The following is a 22083-nucleotide window of genomic DNA, read 5'->3' on the forward strand; positions in this document are numbered from 1 at the left end:
GACATATAGATGGAGCAACAAGGAGACTACAAGTGTCCGACATACATAAGATTACAGAACTATAACTAGCGAAGGGGGATAAAATGGTGATACGGGGACGATGAATGACTGAGATGTACGGGAGAGATGGTGAAAAAATGTCGGTATCAAACTTCTCCGACGTAGAAAACGTCATGAGAGAATTGTTTGTCCAAGGTGCCTTCTTCGGTGAGCAGGATGTCCCGAATCTTGAGTTGCGAAGTTGCGTGAGCGCGATGTATATGGCAGCGCACATCCAAGACAGCGAGGACATACCTCGGGTGGTGGATTGAGACCAAGCGCGTCGGCACGCTCCCATCGCTGAAGGCGAGTGACCCCAATACATGGGCCATACTCATATGATCTGTATAAACAATGCGCATATAAGCGGCGCTCAATCAACACACACAGAGATACGCACAAGTCGAATACACGAAGGATGTGATGCACTTTCGTCTGCCCTTCAGCGTGCACTGTATATGAGACAAGCAGGCTAGTTAGGAGTAGTGGACTCGACATCGATATACGGAGGAAGCACCAACCTGGCTGCAAGTGGCCCATCTTTGCACTTGCCGCAGCATACGGCTTTGCCCACCTCCCGTCCTTGTCATCGGGATCCAATTTCTCCCTTGGCGCCTGAACAACCGATCCCGAGTTCTCGATACTCTCCCGAGACCGAAATACACTAGCCGTGCCCTCCCCCACGCTCAAGTTCATATCGACTTCACGGTCATCCTGACTTCGTGCCCTTGGCGTTCCAGCATATTCGCTATTGGTTCCACTCCCAATACTGTTGGCTTCTTTATCCACGGACGTACCGGAAGACGATGCTCGCAAGCCCGGCGCTGTCCTAAGTTTGCTTTTGACAGCGGAAGCACCACTTGCGCGCTTGGCTGTGACGAATGAAAGTTTTGACTGTTTCATGGAGCCTGCACTGTGAGACCTTTTGGAATGGGTTGTGAGTGATGTAGAAGGTGCCATCTCTTTGGTGACTGGTGTGGAGAAAGGAGTGTTAAAGACCAAATCTCAGGCCGATCGCGTAGTGGCCACAGCGGGATGATATTTCACAGCAGCGAGTTGCCGACATGGCCGACTAGCTCAGTTGGTTAGAGCGTCGTGCTAATAACGCGAAGGTCTTGGGTTCGATCCCCACGTTGGCCACTTTCCTTTTGTCTCGATCCTTTTTTTCAATCAATCCTCAACCCAAAATGCCAACGAAGAACCGATCGGGCTCGAGCTTGGACTTGCTTGGACCCGAATTTTGTATCTCTTTGCCGCCTTGACCATAATTTGAACGCTCTCTGCCAGACTCTACCAGATTCACATTTCAAACCTTTGATTCATGTCTCTAGTCTCTGTTATCCTCTGTTATCGCTGCTCTGCCTGTCAACCCTTACGACAGGGGACCACAACGCGTTATAAATACAAGCCTCCATCCCATGGTATACGGTCAGTGCTAAAGTACATGTCTGTCAGGTTACAACTGCTAGGGCAACAGTCAATGAGCCTCTCCACTAGCGGGACCCGCGGCCGTCCCACAACTGTGCTCTAGTTCTTCTTCCTCCTTCCTCAGCCGGTTCATCGTTGCTTCCAACATCCGCCGCCTCCTATCCTCCACCGTCTCGTTTCCAGATGGTGCTATCCCGGACCCGCCAAGGACGTACGTGCGCGCCTCAGCCTCGAGCTCCGAAGAGGGCTCATACCCTCCGAGGTCGTCGACGAGAGTGTGCGTGCCCTCTTTCTTAGCGCGCTCGAACGCTACGACTTCGCGATTCAGCTGTGAGTTCAGTTCCTTAAACTGATGGAAGGGAGCCGTCAGCGATGTCCGCAGAACACGAAGGGGAAGACGGAAACGGACGGACGTTGTTATCGTGGTCGCCCCACTTGTTGTGCGTCAACTCGTGGCACAGCACCGTCCTCACCTCGAGATACGGCCTGAACCCGTCGTACGCGTCCGTCCGCAGCCGAAGCTTGATCGCCTGCCCCGCGTTCACGTTCAATCCCAGCAAGTGCGGGTCCTCGTGCGGCGCGAGCTCCGTGAGCAGTCCGACGGAGAACTCGTGCTTGTTCATGACGTGCAGGATGGCGGGGTCGGAGGAGAGGCGCTCGAGGGTGGCAAGGGCAGAGGCAGGGTTGGGCAGATGCTGAAGCGGCTCGAGGCGGTGGAACCGGTAGCGCCCAGAGGGAGCGGAGGTGAACGCGGATGGACCAGTCGATCGCACCTATAGTTGCCGACCCCGATCCTCAACATCTTCACGGCCGGACCGTAGATCCACGCGAGACGCACCTTGACGGTTCCCTTCGCTGCGCGCTCCCGCATGATGCTCTCTCGCCGCCTCTGTTCGTCCTCCGCTTTCTGCATCCCTCCCAACTCCTCTGCCGTCGCACCCAGCAGCTGCACCTTCATCCCATCCTTGAAACCCGCGTCCTGCAGTGTAGTGGACTCTCCATGAGAAGGCTTCTTGCCCTTGTAAAGCAGCTTTTGTTGAGGAGGCGGGACGGACGTGAGTTCTTCGAGGCGGGCCTGTAGGACCGCGAGAGTCTCATCTGGGAGGAGTGAGAGTGGGTGGATGTTACCGCGATGCGATACTTGAAAGTATATGGGTTTCACAGAGGTAACCATGTTCATAGTTCTAAGCTGAAGTTGAAGGAGGTGACGCGTTCCAGGAGAATTACTCAGGCTCCTGCACCCGGGTTCATCGGTCTGCACAGCTACACAAAAACGTAGATATGTCCGATCCAAAATGACAAAATTTTGTCCTTTCCATCAGCACGAGATTGACAGATCGTCAGCACGCGGACTCGTCCCAAGCTTTTGACTCAATTCCGTCAGCATATCGATCCCACATAGGCGAAATTTAGGAGCCCTTTCCGTCAATAAATTCGTAATCGACTGATTGGAGGTAGGGTTAAGTTAAAAGAACCTAACCCTAGGATCAGCTAAATCCGCTCTCGCAGCTCGCTTTCCCGAATCCTTGAACGTTCCTGCCATCACAATCTCCCAAGTTCTGTATTCTTCTTTGCCTGAAACTTGAAATTTGAGACCCTGGCACACTCTTCTAACGTTTCGTCAGGAAACTGGTGAACTACTAATGAGCCACTTTCTGAATTCATAAGCGGTGTTGGTGAGCCCCTTAGTGAGCTCTTGAGGACGGCTTGCGAAAGAGGTACTGACGGCGCCTAGAATTCGAACGCGGGAAACTGCAGACGCACAAAGCAGTACGCAAGATGTCTATGGCACTCATGGGGCCTCCGATGTGTACAAGCAGTGTACAATCCTCCCATATCTGGTTGTTTGTGCCCCTTTAACCCGTAGGCGAGTCAATCGATCTATGATGTTGGTCCATTCGTTTACTACTCGCGGAGCAACGGAGATTGGTGGGTCTGGGGCCCCACCCTATCTGCAAAACAGTCTTACAGATGCTCTTTTACAGGCGAGAATTAGAATGTGTTTTGTCATCCAAATTGTTCATGAAGAAATCACGAAGGAGGCTTCACCGCGATATAAAAAGCTCGTCGGGGTTGCACCGTCCCTAAGCATCTAGTCGAAATCTCATCGAACACTCAGCTTCAGCAATGGCCACTGCTACAGTCCTCGCTCCTCACGACGTTAATACCACCCTCAACTACCTCAAGCTCGTAGGGGACGAGGCTCCATTCAATTACATGTATACCCTACCAGAAGGCGAGGCGACCACTAATATCCGATCCGACCTTTGACCAGCCATCATCCATGATATCCGAGGTCAAGAAGATACAGTCTCACTCGACACGACTGATTTTGGTTTTATCAAGCATGTTAGCGAGGAGAAGGAGTTTGTCAACTAAGAAGCGATCATGACGCGTTATTATAAGGAAGTAGAGAAACTTCTCAAGAAGCATACCGGTGCGAAAAGGGTTTTTGTTTTCGATCATATTATCAGGTGCGGGTTTTTTATTGCTCTATATCAGTTGCATGAGGCTTATACCGATTCTCATATGCAGACGTCCGGTTGTAGAAGGGTCCGAGTCCGGTCAGAACCCTCCACTTCGCGGGCCTGTGGTGAGCAATGCATAACGTGTTTTTTAATTCAATCCAAACTCATATTTCTCCTCAGACTCGTGTACATGCCGACCAGACATACGTTGCTGGAGAGAAGCGCGTGTACCAGTATCTTCCTGATGAAGTTGAGCGTCTTCTCAAGTCCCGCGTCCGTATCATCCATGTCTAGTGGCCTATCGAGAACGTCGTCGCACATCACCCTCTGGCTGTTGCTGATTGGCGTACCGTTAACCCCGACATTGACCTCGTCCACACCCGGTACGTTTACCGTGATCGCGAGGGCTCGACGTTCAGCGTGAAGGACAACCCCGAGCACCGCTGGTACTACCTGGGAAACCAGACGTCAGAAGAGGTTACCTTGATCAAGTGCTTTGACACGGACGAGAGCAAGGCTAGGCTGACCCCACACTCTGCATTCTTGGACTCGTCGAGTCCCAAGGATGCACCGCAGAGGCAGTCTACCGAGACTAGATGCTTGGTGTTCGATGCGGAGTAGAAGTTGATAAAGTGGAGCTGCATCAATCTCTATATAATCGAGTCTTCGGTTGTCCGTATCATTGTTGAGTCCAGGTTGCACATCGTTGTATGCCTTTCAATGAATCAGGTGTTGTTCCGTCATATCATATCCTACCGACCCATATACATACTCATCGGACGGACACTCCTGACAAAATTTGATAAGTGAGGATCATATCGATCATACATGATCCATATTGTGCGGTGTCCATTTAGGAGTATCCGATAGGTCTGTGGACTGCTGAAGAATATGTGGTTGCAAGAGTCAAGGTCAAGAAATACATTATCTCTGTCAGAATTTGAGCATGAGGTCTGAATTGGACACAACGAGCCCGGTAGACAGGAAGAGATGTACATCGCAGAAAGGAGCAGAAAGGTTATGTTCCCTAACTTTGAACAATTGACGATGGAGGATGGATCCTACCCAAATTGGATCAGATTGCTGTTGTATTAATCCATGCATGGCCGACTAGCTCAGTTGGTTAGAGCGTCGTGCTAATAACGCGAAGGTCTTGGGTTCGATCCCCACGTTGGCCAGTCAGATACCTATCACGATAGGGATTTTTGTTGCCCAAGCCCGAAAGCCTTGGTGCGGTGGAGCGAGTGTTGCTATTGTGACGTGGCGAGTGTTGCCATTCGATTGCCCCCGTCTTGCGCTTCTGGTCAATCTTCTTTGCACCCATACATGCTGCAGTAACTTATCCTTCGATGGACCAAAACCTCCTCCTCTGTGGAGGCCTCCTCGTCACAGCTATCCTTCTCGTGAGTGACCATCCTTGCTCACACCCCTTGAGAAGGGCTGGGGGAAAAGATGATTCCTAGATCATCCTTGTTCTAAGAGTTTTGGGCCGTCTTCGGATGTGCGCCGAGACGACGACGAGAGACATAGGTCGCGGTTATGCACGCATGTTTCTGATTCCCCATCCAATCACCATATGATATTCCAGCTTTTCGCCAGTGCTGACCCACACGCGCTCATACTTGCGTTCTGCAGGCCTACGTCGCACTGCATGCGTGGACACCACCACCAATAGTCGAGCATGCGTCCGAGAAAAACTACCGCTCGCGCTCGTCGCCCAAGTCGGCCAAGCCCCTGCCCTCGTTGCACGACATCGCGTCGATAGACATCACTGTCGTCATCCCCGCGTACAACGAGACCGCGCGGCTCCCTTCTATGCTCGACACCGCCGTCACGTACCTCGCCGCACAGAAGGGCCGCACGTACGAAATCCTCATCGTTGACGACGGGTCGTCGGATGGGACCGCGGACAAAGCGCTCGCGATGGCGAAGGGGTATCCGCGGGCGGACATTCGCGTCGTACAGCTGGAGAAGAACCTGGGCAAGGGCGGTGCGGTGAGGCATGGGATGCTGCATGGCAGGGGGGAGAAGCTGCTGATGGTGGACGCGGACGGGGCATCGCGGTTTGAGGACCTGGCATTGTTGTGGAATGCTCTGGACGGGATCGGGAGGAAGGGCGTTGCGATAGGGAGCAGGGCGCATCTGGTCAAGACCGCGGCTGTGGTCAAAGTGCGTACCGCCCTGACTTGTCTGCGGTCTAGTGTTTATTTATTTATTTACTTTTCGCGTCGCAGCGCTCCTTCATCCGCAATTTCCTCATGTATGGCCTCCACACCGTCCTGCGCATCGTTGGGGTCGGGCACATCCGCGATACCCAGTGCGGGTTCAAGCTCTTCACGCGCGCCGCCGCACAGCAAATTTTCCCAAATCAGCACCTCACGACGTGGATCTTCGACGTCGAGCTGCTCCTGCTCGCGAAGCAGCTCGGGATACCTGTCGAGGAGGTGCCGATCGAGTGGCACGAGGTCCCGGGGAGCAAGCTGAACGTGATGAAAGACTCATTGCAGATGCTCCGAGACCTGCTGGTGTTGCGGGCCAACATGCTCTTGGGCAGGTGGAAGATCGGGCTCAAGGCGAAGGCAGAGTAGCGAGTTATGCTTGGTTCGCGAACGCGGTGTGATCTTCCTCGCTATTATTATTTATTTACGGACGGACTCATAATATTTCCGGAATACATACACTGATCTGAGGATATCTACAGTAGATCGTGTTCGTCTCGCAAGTCCGGGTTTCAAGTCTGGTCAGAGGATCCTGGGATGAGCGCTTGAGCGACAAGAAGACCAAGTTTATCATCGCTCTTTCGCACAGATGATTTCGCAAGCAACCACCAGCCATGTTTCATATTATCAACGACAATTGTAGGTCCAGAAGGAGACTGAGGTGCCTTGCCATAGGAGCGAGTAATCGAGTCCGCTACCGTTCCGGGTCATCTAGACTTCAACGGCGTTCTCCCGACGCGAGGGCGAAATTTAGTTCCATAGAGGAGCATGACATCTGGAACAGGCTTGCACGTCCCTCAACTGCCGCCAGCGATGTACACGGACCAGGAGGCGAGGATACAAGCAGATACACGAACTTCAAAATTTGGACAGGCGGCTTCCTCATACTCGTACAGTGTACTTGTGGGCGCTGTGACACGGTCATGATGCGATTGATGAAGAGGAACTGGGGAGAAGGATTTCCCTCCTCGTCGAGAAGGAAGACACGAGACTGGCCTCGCACTGGTCAGCATAGTAGGAAGTCGGAAATTATGGACGTACAATGGAGTACACTTTGGGAAAGGTTATGAACAGGAACGAACGCCGCACATGAAGTCTGAAGCTGTGAAGGATGAATGTAATCTGTAGCGCATCACCTGAGCGTCATTGGTACAGCTCCCGAACGACATGAACCGGGGGATTCTTCTGTTGCTATCGTCTGGTGGAGGACTTGGCTTACTTGTTCTAGAGACAGCTGCATTCGGTTGTCTTTTGAGTTCTGTGGATAAGATAGATTTGACGCAGAGATCTTGGGCGCATCTCAAATGCTGCATGAGAAGTATCAGGCAGCATCATAGGGGACCAGTACCCTCCCATTCGTTAGCTGGTGCAAAGCGAGCGTCTGTTGGCTGGAATTCGCAAAGGCGACTTTGAGCAATCGACACAGCCTGTGCTCGATGGAGACAGGCATGAAATCCTCTATATCTCCGCGTCCCTTTGAAATGTGCGATCACGTCGCACGGGGTTAGATACCAACACAGGTTTTTGGGCCCTCACCTCGTTCTGAACTGACCGCAGGTGTGCTGGTGACCGATGAGTGGCCTGATCCATGCCTTCATCTAGTATTATGATGACTGGGACAGAAGGTGTTATTACATCTATACAATTCGCTCCACAGTATCTAAATAGATCATGATGTGCCGTATCATCTACGACATAATCAGTTGATCGAACATCAGATGCGCAGACTTTCGAATACATACAGTGTTCTCATAGTGAAATCATCTTAATTCTTGAGGCCATGTTCTTCAGCGAGGATCTGGATTGCCTGGAGACACCGCTGTTGGATCAGCCATCTTTTGATTCTTCCAGGCCTCGAAAAAGGAAAAGGCTTACCAGATGCTTACTGAAGAACCTTCCCTGAGCGAATGGACCCGCGACGAACCAAAGGCCACGCTGACCAGTCGGTCTGTAGGTGTTCATGAACTCGCCCTCCTTGTCGAGGCCCCAGATTTGGTCGCCGATCTTTTTCGTGATATCCTTCCCGAACAAATCTGTCGCATTGTCGATAATGGGTTTGTTGCCGGTGCTATCCGAAAAATTCATGATTTTTCGCTCAATATAGCGGGTGAACGACAACATACGCAAGGACCACCACATCAGCTTCAAGGCGTGTTCCATCCTGGAAGACGATCGCGTCACTCTCGAAGTGGTCGACCTCTATACCGCTCTTGATGTTGACTTTGCCTTCAATAACAGATTGTCCAAAGCCGACGTCGAGCACTGTCGTTGCACGGATTACATATTTCGAGTTACCTATCAAATGCATGGAAATCGCGGTGCTTACTGGATCCACTGCCCCTGCGCTCATGAAGGAATCCAGGCAGTCCCACCTCTCCAGCCCCAGGTTCGAGCTCGTAATTGAGTCTGAACCCATGCTCCTGCAGGCCAGTGAGGAGTGCCTTGTCCATCTCCTTCAGCCTTGCGGTCAGACCGTCTCTGAACATGTTGAGCAGGAACCTGAGAGGCATACTGCCGTCGAGCAAGTCGGCATCCTCGATGGGACGCGATTCTGGATAGAATTCGCTGTAAAAGACGGCATCTAGACTGGACGCGGCGACGACGCAAGTAGCGGAGCGCTGGACCACAGTCACCGAGGCGGCCAGATGGGCAGGCGCGACGAAAGACTGGGCTACGTCGCCTGCGGCATTGCACTTACAAACAGTATCAGCATAGGTCCAAAGGTGAGGTCTAAAACCGATGCTTACTGCTCCGACAATGACCGCCTTCTTGCCTGCCCATTTCTCTGGGGATTTGTGGTTATCGCTGTGATAGATGGTGCCCTTGAAGCTCGCCATGCCGGGCCACTTGGGAATGTGAGCGCGTCCACTGCCAGTGGCTAGAACAACATGCTTGGGATGAAGAGTCACGATCGACTTGACTTCTGATGAGGCACAGCACCCGAGTCGTTCAAATACTGTCCATGTCCTGGTCAAGGCTGCTCACCGAATGATTCCGTCTTGATTGTTCTCTCGACGTGTACACTCCACCGTCCGGTCTCTTCGTTATATACAGGCTGAGGGTCGTTCAAGACAGTCGACGAAAGCCAGATGACGAGATTGTTCTCATAAGCATAGGACTCTAGAAAGTTTGCGACCATGTCCTTAGCCATATACTTAGGGTATGTTTTCCTGCACGATTGTGTTAGCATTATGGCCGCCAGTATACACAATGCATACATACGGCCATGGATGATAGAGAACTATGAGCGGAACCCACGAGACATATTTTAACATGTCAGTAAACTGGTAGAAATTAGATGCAACACACTCGTGCAAAAATGTGCGGGCGTGTGAAGCGAAAGGTTAGGGTAGCTGTATCATGCATTAGAAACCATGAAAGGGAATTGAATCGAGGGTATGACACACCGATTCCGCCAGACATCGCCAACCCTTGGCAATTTCTCAACAAGAAGTGCACGGATGCCCATGCGTCCCATGCGTGCTGCGCACATGAGACCACCTTGTCCGGCACCAACTTAAACCAGCAAACCATCAGGGGAACATCCGAGTAACAAATGAATTGCACTCCTTACTTATCAATACTGTCGGGTCCTCTTCTACGCTTTTCGCCATCTGTGCCCTCACATCAGGCCATGCAACCATGTGACCATCAAAGACGCCGTTAGAGCGCTCCTTCGGCTCCGGGTGGTCTTTCAGATCCTCGATATTGAAGAATGCGGTAAGTGCTTTCCAGTGCAGAGCACCGCCCGAGTTATCGCTGTCACCAGGCGCTTGGACGAGGCGCACAAACCCCCGACCGGTACGCGCTGGGTTGTCAAGCTCGAATGTGAATACTGCCTGCACTCCAGACATAGAATCAGGCGCTCCAGGGAGTGGGAATAGCGAGGGAGGGCCCAAAGACGAAGAGATCTCGACAGTGAGCTTGCTAATTGAGCTCTTGGCAAAGCGATTTGCCTTCGTGTTGCCGTTGGGAACAGTCTCGGACAGATACAAGGCGATGTTATCGCGGCCCTGGATGGTGCGGAAATCCCAGCCAAAGCAAAGGAGATCTGTAGACAATGAGCTATACTTGTCATCGATAGAAGATGAAAATGACCATACCGCGTAGCCATCCAGCTGATATGAAAAGCTCTGCGAACGCGGCAGGATTTCTTGCCACAGATGCCTTATGCAAACGATCAAGCCATTCTTTGGCTACGAGAGTGCAGTCAACTGACGAAGCTTTTTGGATGAGGGCTTGAGTCATGTTGACTTGTTGGGAGGTGCAAGCAAATCATCAGCGTGCTTTATATATTCCGCGCATAGCAAGGCCATATTGAACAGGGGTGGATTACTCTCCCTGGTTACACGGGAGGCTGATTGCGTGATGAAATCTTGGAATGAGATCAAACAAATGGTCGAGAGGTCGGACCTGCAAGGGTCCAGTCATCTCTAACTTATCTGACTTGCATCTTTGATTCTGGAAATCGCTTGCCTATACGGTAGTGAATGAGACCATATCATCTACATTCGGTATATACGTTTTGAGAGATCTCTTAGTAAAAGTTTAAGTGAGTACTTGCATGATAGGGAATCCGACTGTCAAAAAGGCTTACCGGGTGTGTGTCATCTTCAAGTTACGAGTCTCTTTGGATTCTAGCCGTCAGAAGCAGCGGACGGCCCTAGCGTAAGCTAAGCGTTCGACAGACGAAGTTGGAATGTGATTCCCCTCGTCAAAGTGATGACCATACGCACTGCTATCGCCCTGGACTACACGAGCTTTTCATGTATGAAAACTATACACTTAACTTCTGCGTTGAGACGTCAACAGGACACTCGTCCACCGCAGCATGCTCTGGGCGGAGAATATTTTAGAACAACGTTCGTCAGCTATCTTTCAAACCGTCTCCCATGGTAGTCAGCACGTCGCGAGGCGTTAGATCGGGTAGCGCCAAACGAGCTTGTTCGGTTAGGAGCACTCCCGATCGGCAGCTCTATTGCAGAAAGACAAGGAAACGTCTTGCAATGACGCCCCTGAGATGTGAGGAAATATGATCGACATAGTAGATTGAGCGCGGCAGACATAGCCAACGACCTGACCACCTGGCTCATTGGGATGCGAGCCTGCAAAAAAAAACATAAGTGATGGGTCCGCCGTTACACATGGCCGATCCAGTTGCATCAGGAAATGATAAGAATTGCTCCATATGTCTCCTTTGCTCCACGGTTGTCCTGGAGAGTTGAGTATATGGTAGAGGATGATCATATGAATGCCAGAGGTCCGGTGGACGTTCAGTTTGGGTACGAAGATGGAGGTCCAAAAATAGACCAAAGGATCACGTGAAATGATGTACGGACACGTCGACAGGCGCAGCAGCGCAGAGGACGCGACAAGTTGCTTGGCCTGCCTCCTCCGTTCTCTCCATTCAATCCTGGGAATAGACAAAAGTCTTCCCCAATACAGTAGAGGCCATGCCTGCGGCCTACCCACTCCCTACAAATCTCTCCCCCGCCACCGTCACAAACACTGCATCTCTTCTACGCATCATCGCACTCGCCCTCATCTCAGGTGCAGCTATCGCCTCTCGTCTGTTTGCTGTAATCAACTTCGAAAGTATCATACACGAATTGTGAGCCGCAGTGCTTCCGCCCATACTCACGGACCCAAATGTCTGACGTGCAGACTTGTGTAGCGACCCATGGTTTAACTAGTGAGTGTCAGACGAATGTGAATGTGACGGCTTGACCGATACCGATGCCCTAGTCGAGCAACTAAAGTGTTGGCCGCGAAGGGATTCTACGTATGCGCCGCCATTGTCTCTGTGTTCACTGTCAAAAGGCTAACTCGCTTGATAGGAATTTTGGAACTGGTTCGATCCCACAGCATGGTATCCACTCGGTCGTGTAGTGGGCGGTACCATCTACCCAGGTCTCATGGCCACGAGCGGCGTCATTTACAACGTTCTCCACGCTCTCAACCTGCCTGTTGATATCCGTAATGTCTGCGTTCTGCTTGCGCCCGGCTTCAGTTCCCTTACGGCATGGGCTACCTACATGTGAGTCTTTCAGTTTACGCTCTCGTGCCTACGAATTTCGCATCGTCGCATCATTCGGTCAGTCATCCGGTTAGTGATGCAGTACTTCCTGATGTCTGGGCTGAGTAAACCCCACCGGGATTTTGAGTCTAGCTCTCAGAAGCTCTGACATCAGAGAGTATTGCCTCTGAGAATCGAAATAACAATGTCAAATCCGGATGCTTATCTATACTTTCATCTAAGGTTCACCAAGGAATTGAAAGATGCCAGCGCGGGACTCCTCGCCGCCGCTTTCATCGGCATCGTCCCAGGATACATCTCTCGTTCCGTCGCTGGTTCTTACGACAATGAGGCCATCGCCATCTTTCTCCTTATGTTCACTTTCTTTCTTTGGATCAAAGCACTCAAGCAGGGCAGTGCCCTCTTTGGTACCCTTGCTGCCTTGTTCTACTTCTACATGGTAGCCGCTTGGGGTAAGTCTTTATCACCGCATGTCCGCAAGTGATCTTAATCGGCTTAATTTTTCAAGGTGGTTATGCGTTTATTACAAATATGATCCCTCTGCATGCGCTGTCGCTCATTCTTATGGGTCGGTACACTAGCCGCCTTTACGTAGCATACTCGTCTTGGTATGCGATTGGAACGCTGGCGAGCATGCAGGTTCCGTTCGTAGGTTTCCAACCTGTGCGCACCAGTGAACACATGGGAGCCCTTGGTACGTTCTGCTCCTTCGTGCTCACTGAACCTCAAGTCATAATATTGTATTCTAGGCGTATTCGGTCTTCTGCAGATCGTCGCGTTTGTACAACTCGTCCGCTCGCATGTGTCGTCCAAGCAATTCCAGGACCTGCTCTTCGTCTCCGTCATTGCAGCCGGCCTCATCGGCACGTTTGGCATCGTAGGATTGACATACAAGGGCTGGATTGCACCATGGACCGGTCGCTTTTATTCTCTTTGGGACACAGGCTACGCCAAAAAGTCGGTCAACAAAGCTTATTTTTTGTGCTATCCTAATGATGTTTCAGGTACATCCCCATCATCGCCTCCGTTTCAGAGCATCAACCGACAGCTTGGCCCTCATTCTTCATGGACTTGCATATGCTCATCTTCCTCTTCCCCGCGGGCGTCGTGCTCTGCTTCCGCCAGCTTCGCGACGAGCACGTCTTCGTTATCATCTACGCATTTGTCGCTAGTTACTTCGCAGGTGTCATGGTCCGATTGATGCTGACTCTCACGCCTATCGTTTGTGTGGCCGCCGCCGTCGCGTTCTCGTCGCTTCTCGACACATACATCGATCCCACGGAGCCGGAGGTCCCCGAAGAGAAGGAAGAGGCCGAATCCTCTTCTGTGGTCTCTAGCGCTGATGGCGCGAAGAAGGCAAAGAAGGACAAGGCCGCACCTTCCTCTACAGGCACCTCGGTTGGTGACTTGATCTCCGGTATCATGGGCCAGTCCTCGGGCAAAAGCTCACACAAGAAGGGCGCAGCACCGAAGGAAAAGGGTATCTTCGGCGTCGATACGCGGATAGCTGTCATCTTCAATGCAGTCTGCATGTTGTTGTTCTTTGTCGTGCACTGCACATGGGTTACTTCCAACGCGTACTCTTCTCCCTCTGTCGTGCTTTCATCTCACACTGCCGACGGGCTCAACATCATTGATGACTTCCGGGAGGCTTATTATTGGCTCCGCCAGAATACCCCTGAGACAGCTGTCGTCATGAGCTGGTGGGACTACGGGTACCAGATCGCGGGTATGGCCGACAGGCCGACATTGGTGGACAACAATACATGGAACAACAGTACGTCTCCTTCTATTCCCCTGGGGCGGCAGTGATACTTATCTCGCGTCCTGCGCCGCGCAGCCCACATCGCCACAGTCGGCAAGGCGATGTCGAGCCCCGAGGAAGTTGCATACCCGATTTTGCGGAAACATGACGTCGACTACATCCTTGTCATCTTCGGCGGGCTCATTGGATACTCCGGCGACGATATCAACAAATTCCTGTGGATGGTTCGCATCGCGCAGGGCGTGTGGCCGGACGAGATCCAGGAGCCCAAGTACTTCACGCCGACGGGTGACTATCGCGTCGACGACCAAGCTTCGCCCGCGATGAAGAACAGCCTGATGTACAAGATGTCGTACTACCGGTGCGGCTCTGTTTTTCAACGTGTGCGCTGGATCTGGAGTTGAGCGTGCTTGGCTGATTAGGTTCACGGAGCTGTTTGGTGGCCAGCAAGCTGTAGATCGCGTCCGTGGGCAGAACATGCCCAAGGTCGGGCCGACTCTGGACTATCTCGGTGCGTGTCCTCCGTCTTTTTTCTCCTACAACACTCATGTCTTACTTTGGTCGCAGAGGAAGCCTTCACCACAGAAAACTGGATTGTGCGTATTTCCCTCACGCAATCGAGGTTGCAATTCTGATCGAGTGCTTTGCGCGCAGGTCCGGATCTACCAAGTGAAGAAAGAGGACCCGCTCGGCCGCGACCTCAAAAGCGCCAACGCGTTCGCGCAGGGCAAAAAGAGGAAGCGGACAAAGCCCCCGGTGAGGCGAAAGGCGGCGGCGTAGATGATGCATGTGTGTGTGTGGAATACAGTGTGCGCTGTTGCATAGTGACTTTCGAACTTTTTATTATATGCTCTTTGCTGTGGACTTCGCAACATACATTGCTCTCGAACGGGCTGCATCAGCTCTGGCTTTGTAAGATCGCTGCGCCCAACTCAAGCGCAGCGGATGAGCGAGCGGCGATCAGTGTCTGCACATTCTAACTTCCTTTGACGAACGTCAACTTTGTTATCATATGTGCAGTGCGCCGCAACGTAACAATCAGTATCAATCACACACTGCGCTCTACCTGAACAAACAGCGACGTGCGTGGTTTTACTTCGGGTAACGCACCTGACACAATTCCTCGCGTCAGGCTGAGGTCAAGATTGTGAGGGCGTCATGAGTGTAGTAAAAATATATTAGGAACTATGGAACAACATCTTGTGGTGGAAATGCATGTGGAATGGGGAGAAATTGCTTGTGAGAGCTGATGAGGATGCGTCGACGGATGGTTGCGATGGAACGATGGCTTCTATGTATACAGTAATTAGAGGGAAATATAGTGAATCATACGCCTGAACCGGCGAGTAACATTGTTAGGTCGTTGTCGGATGGTGGACTATGGAAAACATTGCTCAACAGGCCTCTTTGTTTGGAGAAGGTGAGATACGCACGGCGAGGAAGACGGCTCTGTCTAGCAGTCGGCATTGGGAATATCGATTGCCCGTCGAAATCTTCAAGGCGGAATTTACAGGAGGACAGGAACGAAAATCCCACATCACGTCCTTCGGATACGTACCGCCTCAAGTGGCGCGCGCGTCGTGGTTCCAAGATGCGTACGACCTTGAGGGAAGGTGCATGCGTATTGGAGAGGCAACGGAAGAGCTGATGAAAGTCCCCAGGGTTGCTGACCTGGTGTCGATCAAAGTAGAGTCCTAGATGAGTGATGGGAGGAAGGGTGAGACCGTTGGGATTCAGAGAGCGCCAGCTCGTGCTGCCCAATATAAGTGTGAGGTGGGTCAGTGAAATGCAGTAGTCCGCGAATAGGTTGAGCGCGATCTGTGTCCAGTCGTAAGGAGTAAACCTTGCGTCCAGCTGGATTGATTCGAGATATTGGCCCTGGATGGTGAGAAAATGGCACATGGCGGCGACAGAGTTCTCTGTGTTATGGCCGTGTCTGGAGAAGAGAGCGTGGCGAAGAGAAGGACGGGCAGGGGTATGTTCTAAGTGCTTCGAGGCGCAGCCTGCTGGTGTAGAGCAGATGCTCAGAAAGGAAGGCTCTGAGACTCTCAGCAGATCAATTGGGCACAAGCCCTTGCATCCACCGAAGTCTCCGAGTGAGACGGCTCGGAGTTCGCGACAGCTCTCGAGGAGATTTATACAATCGCTCGCGCGGAGATGGAGGCCGGAATCTCGTTGAAAATACAATTTCCGTAACGAGCATTTCGACGTCGCAATTAGGCTGTCCACGACGAAGCTCGGAATGTAGAGATCGAGAGCGTTAGTGTGGACGGAAAGTATTTCCAAGTTTGGCATACAACTCATTATGTCTGCCAAGCACTGAAAACCGACTTCGTCAAAAGATGGATCATAGTAGTTGGTGCGTGTCATGACCAAACGACGGGTCCACGATCCAAGAGCGCGTCCACCAGAAGTGTTGGTTTCCGCGACCTGTTTCGACTTTTGGATCGCGTCTCGAAGGGAGCGAACTGAGGTCGATTTCGGTGGGCCGATGAACACGGCTTCGTATAGGAGAGGGGTTGCAAGCCAATAGAAATCTTTGCAAACTTGCACAAGAGCCCGCTTTGTTACAAGTGCCGATTTCGCTGTAGACGAAAGCCATTCGTACTCCGAATGAGGGAGCAAGGCAGTCGGTGAGTCGAACGGATCCAATGCCTCGATTTCGAGAATTCCTGGCACAACTGTAGCCAGTTGGAATATACGAAGCCAAAGTTCTGCAGGGAGCCGCATGCTGCTCGGTTCTGTTGACATTACGAACTATTAAACAGTAAGTTGAGTCAGTAAGCTTTATTATTGGTCCTGGCTTACATTGAGCAACACAAACAAAGGTTAGCACTTGTTCAAAATGGAGGGATGTGCGAAATAATCTGTAATGCGAATACAGTGCATGAAGAACCGTGGAGATGATTATTTGTGACGTCAATCACGTACCTCGAAGGCTGAGGTGAGTGGCCCAATCGCTGCCTTTGAGTCTCAGATAGAGTCGGATGGCCTCGTGGATAAAATTAAGACCGGCTCAACAGCAGAGGATGAGAGTCAGGACACAGCCAGACGTCGTGAGTGTTAAAAAGATGGGGGTCGCCGCGAGGGAACGTTGTTCAAACGAAGGTGGAGTGAGGTAACGACTTAAAAATGAGGAGGGTGGCTATGACCCAATTTGGTAACCAAGTAAGATCGAGGGTGAAGAGCTTTGCCGGTCGATCGCAAATGTATTGTGAAGATAATTCTACGGGGCAAGAAAAAGAATGCGACATTCTGGAGCACCTCACTCTTCGAACTATGGAGATTCAACGTTCAACGCCGAGGGGTTCCCTTTCACGCGGCTGGGGATCGATTGGGTGCAGAGCGAATACGGATCTTCGGGACTTGGGAAGGGCTTGGGTAGTCCAACGCCGTAGGATTCGATTCCTACTCCCCCGCGATTCCTCGGACAAATGCTGGGGTGGTAGTCGACTCAAAGAAGATATAGCTTAGCGAGAAACAAGAAGTGCAAGAAACACATGCAGATGAAGGCTCTTACTGATGATACTCGATGACCATCGATATCTTATGAGATATCCAACCTGATGTCGTTTGGACAGAGTACCTACTGAGTGAGTATTGGACAATCGCCATTAAGCAAATTTATCCGCGGACATTTGGAAAAACAACATGCCCAAAAATGAGTTATATCACAGTCTTTAACCATAAAAAGACCAAATGAGCACATGATAGTGCAAAACAAACTACGTAATCAGCCTATTGAACCAAATGCATACATTTGACGGAAACTCAACTTCATTTCCTTCACAGTTCGTCCAGTTACTTAGAGCTAGCCGTCAATGGACCCGACCCGAAACGAAGGACCGTCTCACAGCTCCATGGATGTAGACGTCCGACCAGTAACAGATAACGCGGCTGTCTCTCGAGGGGCCTCGGAAGAAGGGAGAGCTTCATCTGTTCCTGTTCCCGCCAGTGACCTCGCCGTCGGCTTTGTCTACGCGCCAGAGATGCTATTACATAGCTTTGAAAGTAGTGACCCTGAAGCCGATCATCCGGAACGACCAGAGCGTATAGCCAAGATTCACGAGATCCTTATGGAGAACGGGTGCATCGTGAGGATGAAGAAGATTCCGATACGACGCGTGAAACGCGAGGAAGTACTTCTCGTCCACAGCGAGCTGCATTGGAATTCCGTGCTTAAGCTTCAATGTGAGTGCATCAATGCTTGAGGCAACCTCTTAGCCTCTACCGTGATTTTTCTTAGTGATTCGAAATATACTGACAATCGGGTGGCATCTTCGACCTAGCACTCACTCCTCAAGATATCGTTAATTCCGAACAATATTACAATGATCTCTCGCTTTATGTCCATGTAGAAACTCCGAACAGTGCCCGACTAAGCTGTGGTGGCGTTATTGAAGCAGCTCTTGCAGTTGCGCGAAATGAGCTCAAGAAATCTTTCGCCATTGTGCGCCCGCCTGGTCATCACGCTGAACCAGATAAAGCCATGGGCTTCTGCTTCTTTAATAATGTCGCTGTTGCGGCTAAAGTTGTGCAACAGATGACTCCCATCAAGAGGATATTGATCCTTGACTGGTGAAGTACACTCAATATTTTGACGCTGAGTTTGCTTGCTGATTTGTGTGCCATAGGGACGTCCACCACGGTCTGTTTTGATTCAGGAGGATTAACCGTGTCTTTCTAAGTGTATTATGTTTTCTCAGGCAACGGGACACAGCGGGCATTCAATGATGACCCGTCGGTGCTTTACATCTCGCTTCATCGGTACGATGGCGGCCAATTCTATCCTTGCGGGTCATTCGGCAGCCTTGTATCCTGCGGTGAAGGGGCAGGGCTTGGCTAGTAAGACACAGCAGTATCTATCAATCACAGTTGGTCTAATCTTTACCAGCTCCGTCAACATTCCTTGGCCGGAGAAAGGGATGCGGGACGCAGACTATATACACGCCTTTCAAAAGATCGTGATGCCCATCGCTTTGGAATTTGCTCCAGAGCTTGTAATCAGTACGTCTTATTGAGCTCATCTCAGCTTTTCGACTGAAGCACGGGCAGTTTCTGCTGGTTTCGATGCTGCCGACGGGGATGAACTTGGCCAGTGTCATGTTACGCCCGCAGGATATGCGCACATGACCCACATGTTGTCTGGACTGGCAGGTGGTCGTTTGGTAGTCGCGCTTGAGGTGAGATGAATTTTATATCGGTATATCAACATATACCGACCTGTCCAAGGGAGGCTATAATCTAGAGTCAATATCAGCTTCTGCGCTGGCGGTGGGTCGGACAATTCTTGGGGAGTCGCCCCCCGAGATGCCGCCACTAGTAGCGTCAGAAAACGCCACGGAGACAGTTTGGCAGGTGGCCATGGAGCAAAGCAAGTACTGGAAAAATATCGACCCAAAAGCTTGCGAGCCGCGCGAAGGTAGCGTGCTCTCTTTTTCTAAATATATATATTGCACTTAAACATGGGCATTCATAGATATCGAGGAGATCACATTTTCCATTCCGGGTAAGTGGTTTCTCTTCGTTTTCGCGAAATCATGTAAGTTAATTATTTTTTCCAAAGAACTGTTGAAAGCCCATCGTCAAGAGTACATGTACCGACAGTTCGATATGCTTGAGGTTCCTTTGATGGACGACGAACATCAAGAACGGTTCTCGTCCCAAGTAATGTGTTCGTAAGTAAATCTTGATAGCTTTCGCGAACATCGTGTTGAGAAGCCTCAAGTGCAGACTTGATGGACAATGATGTCCTTGTGATCTTTGCCCACGAATTGTACGTCATATAGCTCCCTCATATCGCGCAAATGATCGCTCAAACAATATTGTCTTCTAGCGGCAACCTTCGAGTGGAGTTGGCGAACAGTGCTACATGTGATCTTCGTATGGAGCATGGATATCTGGTTGGTGATGACTCGGCTTCATCAGTCAACTATAGTTCAATCCGTGTCCTTCCGCCTCTAGATCGATGTTTCAAAGCAGATTGTTGAATGGGTACGACAGGAAGGCTACGCCCTCTTGGACGTCAATCTCTTCCCAAAACCTCCCTTACTTCGGCAGCATCCGGTAGCACCATGTCTAAAATCATATCTTCTTCACTAACGATGTCACCAGTATGCCCCAAAATCATCTGAGGAGTATGCCAGAGAAGTCATGGTTTATCTATGGGACAACTATGTCATGTACGTGATGTATGATAATCTATTTTAGCTACTTAGCCTCATCTTAACAGGTTGTCGAATGCCAAGAGGATAATACTGCTAGGTCATGGGCCTGGTGTCATCGCCGTGTCCGAACTTCTTGATCATCGAAGTATATCTGCCTGCTACGCCTCTCATTCATCATTCTAATACGTTTTTGTGGACAGCAACGGCCGTCCAAAGATATGTACAGTTGGTCATCCAGATTGTAGGATACGCCAAAATCCCGTTGATTCCTAGAAAAGACACCGAGGTGACTTCTTGGTACGGAAAGGTATGTGACAGTCCACACCTTCACTCTTGCTCGTTACTTCATATGAACAATGTCTAGCACTCTCTCGTAATCGTCCCGGAAGACCATCAAATATTCCGCGCAAGCAAGAAAATTCTTCAGCGGCACGGAAAAGTTGTCCAAATAGGTAAGTAGCGATGGTTGTGCTCTAACTGCTATCTGAATCCTGACTATCTTGTAGCCAATGAAGTGAAGTCCGTGAAGATCATGATTCGTGCCTTCCCTATGATTAGAGATTATGTTAAACATTTCTTTGGAAGCACTGCCAACCAGACTCACGAAGCACCAATTGCCACCGATATGTCAGATTTATAGGCACTTCTATCAAACATCATTGCACTTCACCCGCACACTATTGTACTCATCCTCACGATTCACATACTCTTATCTGTACTTGTCTGAGACACAAGAGCAACCAGAGTTGAGCGTTGCTGGATCTCCTCGAAATCATGACCATGATTCAAGCAGCGTATAGTATAGCAGGCAAACACTCGTTCATTGACGCGGCAGCGACACAAACGCACATGGGATAGTCTAATGGCTACATCTCAAACGACGGGAGGCTTAGCGCCGGGCTGGAAGGTGTAGGTCAGGCCGCACTTGCCGCAGTACTGACGGTCATGGTGGAAGGCCATCTATAGACATAGAATGAGTAAGATAAAGTTCGAGATCGGTAGAAAATACATACGAAGACGCCAGCACCACACTCAGCCGAAGGACATTCGCGACGGAGACGCTTGATCTTGCCGTCGGATTCAACCTTATAGTACTTCAAGATGGCCATCTTGACCTTCTTGCGCTTATGCTTGATCTTCTTCGGGGTCTGGTTACACAAAGTAAGGGTCCTCAAGGCTGAGCATAAATAAAGGATGAGATAACAGGTATACGCACGTTGTAAGTCTTCTTCTTGCGCTTCTTAGCACCACCGCGCAGACGAAGGACAAGGTGGAGGGTAGACTCTTTTTGGATATTATAATCGCTGAGGGTGCGACCGTCTTCGAGCTGCTTTCCGGCAAAAATCAGGCGCTGCTGGTCGGGTGGGATGCTGGATACAAAGATATGGTGAATCAGGGGAGAAGCCTCGGCGGAAAATATGTTAAACGGACCCCTCTTTGTCCTGGATCTTAGCCTTGACATTGTCGATGGTGTCCGAAGACTCGACCTCAAGAGTGATGGTCTTACCCGTGAGGCTGAAATGCGGTTGTCAATATTGTATAAAAAGATGGTTCCACCGAAGTCCTCACGTTTTGACGAAAATCTGCATGTTCTGCGTGATGCAAGGCGAGTAAGAACCAGGTGATTACGCGGGACCTCAAATACGCACCGGACGCCTCTGTCTATCCAACGAATTCAACGGTGGAGTCTTTGACAAAAGGCAAGAGCCGCTTCGGTGATGACTGAGCGAGGACGGAAGACGTGCAGTCGAGCAATATATAGCCACTTGGATTAGTAAGCCAAACTTTCTGTCGATGGTCCGTGCGTGGGAAAATAAGTAGATTGTGACTCCGAGAGTAATTACGTGAGACACGCGTCGCGTCAGCCTTCGACGCGTCGAGCACTCACTCCGACTCATACGTCCTTTCATCCCATCAGTCGACTCACTATCATTGTCGACCGATTCACGTTCTTGGAGAA

General features: G+C 50.8%; 8 protein-coding genes across 8 annotated transcripts; 4 read left to right on the plus strand and 4 right to left on the minus strand.

The window, feature by feature from the left end:
- Window positions 1–146: 146 nt before the first annotated feature.
- Window positions 147–2645, minus strand: HETIRDRAFT_477994 (uncharacterized protein; the record flags this gene model as incomplete). Its single annotated transcript, XM_009550735.1, has 8 exons — window positions 2306–2645; window positions 1881–2240; window positions 1534–1816; window positions 833–1010; window positions 561–682; window positions 440–491; window positions 295–382; window positions 147–227 (listed from the first exon to the last, which is right to left on the minus strand). Exons 1-8 carry the CDS (start codon window positions 2639–2641, stop codon window positions 147–149), a joined length of 1500 nt encoding a protein of 499 aa, XP_009549030.1. The 5' UTR covers window positions 2642–2645.
- A 374-nt stretch (window positions 2646–3019) lies between these two features.
- On the plus strand, window positions 3020–4556 carry HETIRDRAFT_459913 (uncharacterized protein; the record flags this gene model as incomplete). The annotated part of the gene is made up of 6 exons (XM_009550736.1): window positions 3020–3143; window positions 3203–3396; window positions 3453–3941; window positions 4003–4060; window positions 4116–4160; window positions 4230–4556. Exons 3-6 carry the CDS (start codon window positions 3856–3858, stop codon window positions 4554–4556), a joined length of 516 nt encoding a protein of 171 aa, XP_009549031.1. The 5' UTR covers window positions 3020–3143; window positions 3203–3396; window positions 3453–3855.
- A 650-nt stretch (window positions 4557–5206) lies between these two features.
- HETIRDRAFT_410699 (glycosyltransferase family 2 protein) lies at window positions 5207–6633 on the plus strand. Its single transcript, XM_009550737.1, has 3 exons — window positions 5207–5338; window positions 5571–6104; window positions 6170–6633. The coding sequence occupies exons 1-3, from the start codon at window positions 5285–5287 to the stop codon at window positions 6521–6523; spliced, it is 942 nt and encodes a 313-aa protein (XP_009549032.1). The 5' UTR covers window positions 5207–5284; the 3' UTR covers window positions 6524–6633.
- A 1286-nt stretch (window positions 6634–7919) lies between these two features.
- HETIRDRAFT_104090 (uncharacterized protein) lies at window positions 7920–10402 on the minus strand (the record flags this gene model as incomplete). The annotated part of the gene is made up of 11 exons (XM_009550738.1): window positions 7920–7961; window positions 8030–8222; window positions 8278–8416; window positions 8481–8847; window positions 8902–9077; window positions 9140–9324; window positions 9377–9395; window positions 9464–9507; window positions 9562–9670; window positions 9729–10205; window positions 10258–10402. The coding sequence occupies 11 exons, from the start codon at window positions 10400–10402 to the stop codon at window positions 7920–7922; spliced, it is 1896 nt and encodes a 631-aa protein (XP_009549033.1).
- Window positions 10403–11559: 1157 nt separating this feature from the next.
- Window positions 11560–14831, plus strand: HETIRDRAFT_64075 (glycosyltransferase family 66 protein). The gene is made up of 13 exons (XM_009550507.1): window positions 11560–11765; window positions 11829–11846; window positions 11900–11936; window positions 11992–12191; window positions 12414–12643; window positions 12700–12885; window positions 12941–13148; window positions 13196–13481; window positions 13548–13968; window positions 14032–14317; window positions 14379–14467; window positions 14524–14552; window positions 14611–14831. Exons 1-13 carry the CDS (start codon window positions 11608–11610, stop codon window positions 14734–14736), a joined length of 2274 nt encoding a protein of 757 aa, XP_009548802.1. The 5' UTR covers window positions 11560–11607; the 3' UTR covers window positions 14737–14831.
- A 451-nt stretch (window positions 14832–15282) lies between these two features.
- HETIRDRAFT_323190 (uncharacterized protein) lies at window positions 15283–16707 on the minus strand (the record flags this gene model as incomplete). The annotated part of the gene is made up of 1 exon (XM_009550739.1): window positions 15283–16707. The coding sequence occupies one exon, from the start codon at window positions 16705–16707 to the stop codon at window positions 15283–15285; it is 1425 nt and encodes a 474-aa protein (XP_009549034.1).
- A 1109-nt stretch (window positions 16708–17816) lies between these two features.
- HETIRDRAFT_324562 (uncharacterized protein) lies at window positions 17817–20583 on the plus strand (the record flags this gene model as incomplete). Its single annotated transcript, XM_009550740.1, has 16 exons — window positions 17817–18147; window positions 18246–18534; window positions 18591–18604; window positions 18663–18801; window positions 18851–18963; window positions 19012–19139; window positions 19189–19378; window positions 19436–19465; window positions 19523–19634; window positions 19685–19732; window positions 19793–19859; window positions 19921–20022; window positions 20071–20138; window positions 20189–20268; window positions 20324–20430; window positions 20488–20583. The coding sequence occupies 16 exons, from the start codon at window positions 17817–17819 to the stop codon at window positions 20581–20583; spliced, it is 1914 nt and encodes a 637-aa protein (XP_009549035.1).
- Window positions 20584–20899: 316 nt separating this feature from the next.
- HETIRDRAFT_441019 (uncharacterized protein) lies at window positions 20900–21876 on the minus strand. Its single transcript, XM_009550741.1, has 6 exons — window positions 21773–21876; window positions 21693–21715; window positions 21555–21638; window positions 21340–21493; window positions 21137–21271; window positions 20900–21083 (listed from the first exon to the last, which is right to left on the minus strand). The coding sequence occupies exons 2-6, from the start codon at window positions 21710–21712 to the stop codon at window positions 20997–20999; spliced, it is 480 nt and encodes a 159-aa protein (XP_009549036.1). The 5' UTR covers window positions 21713–21715; window positions 21773–21876; the 3' UTR covers window positions 20900–20996.
- Window positions 21877–22083: the final 207 nt, after the last annotated feature.

This window comes from Heterobasidion irregulare (assembly GCF_000320585.1).
Source record: "Heterobasidion irregulare TC 32-1 unplaced genomic scaffold scaffold_08, whole genome shotgun sequence".
Taxonomy (NCBI): domain Eukaryota; kingdom Fungi; phylum Basidiomycota; class Agaricomycetes; order Russulales; family Bondarzewiaceae; genus Heterobasidion; species Heterobasidion irregulare.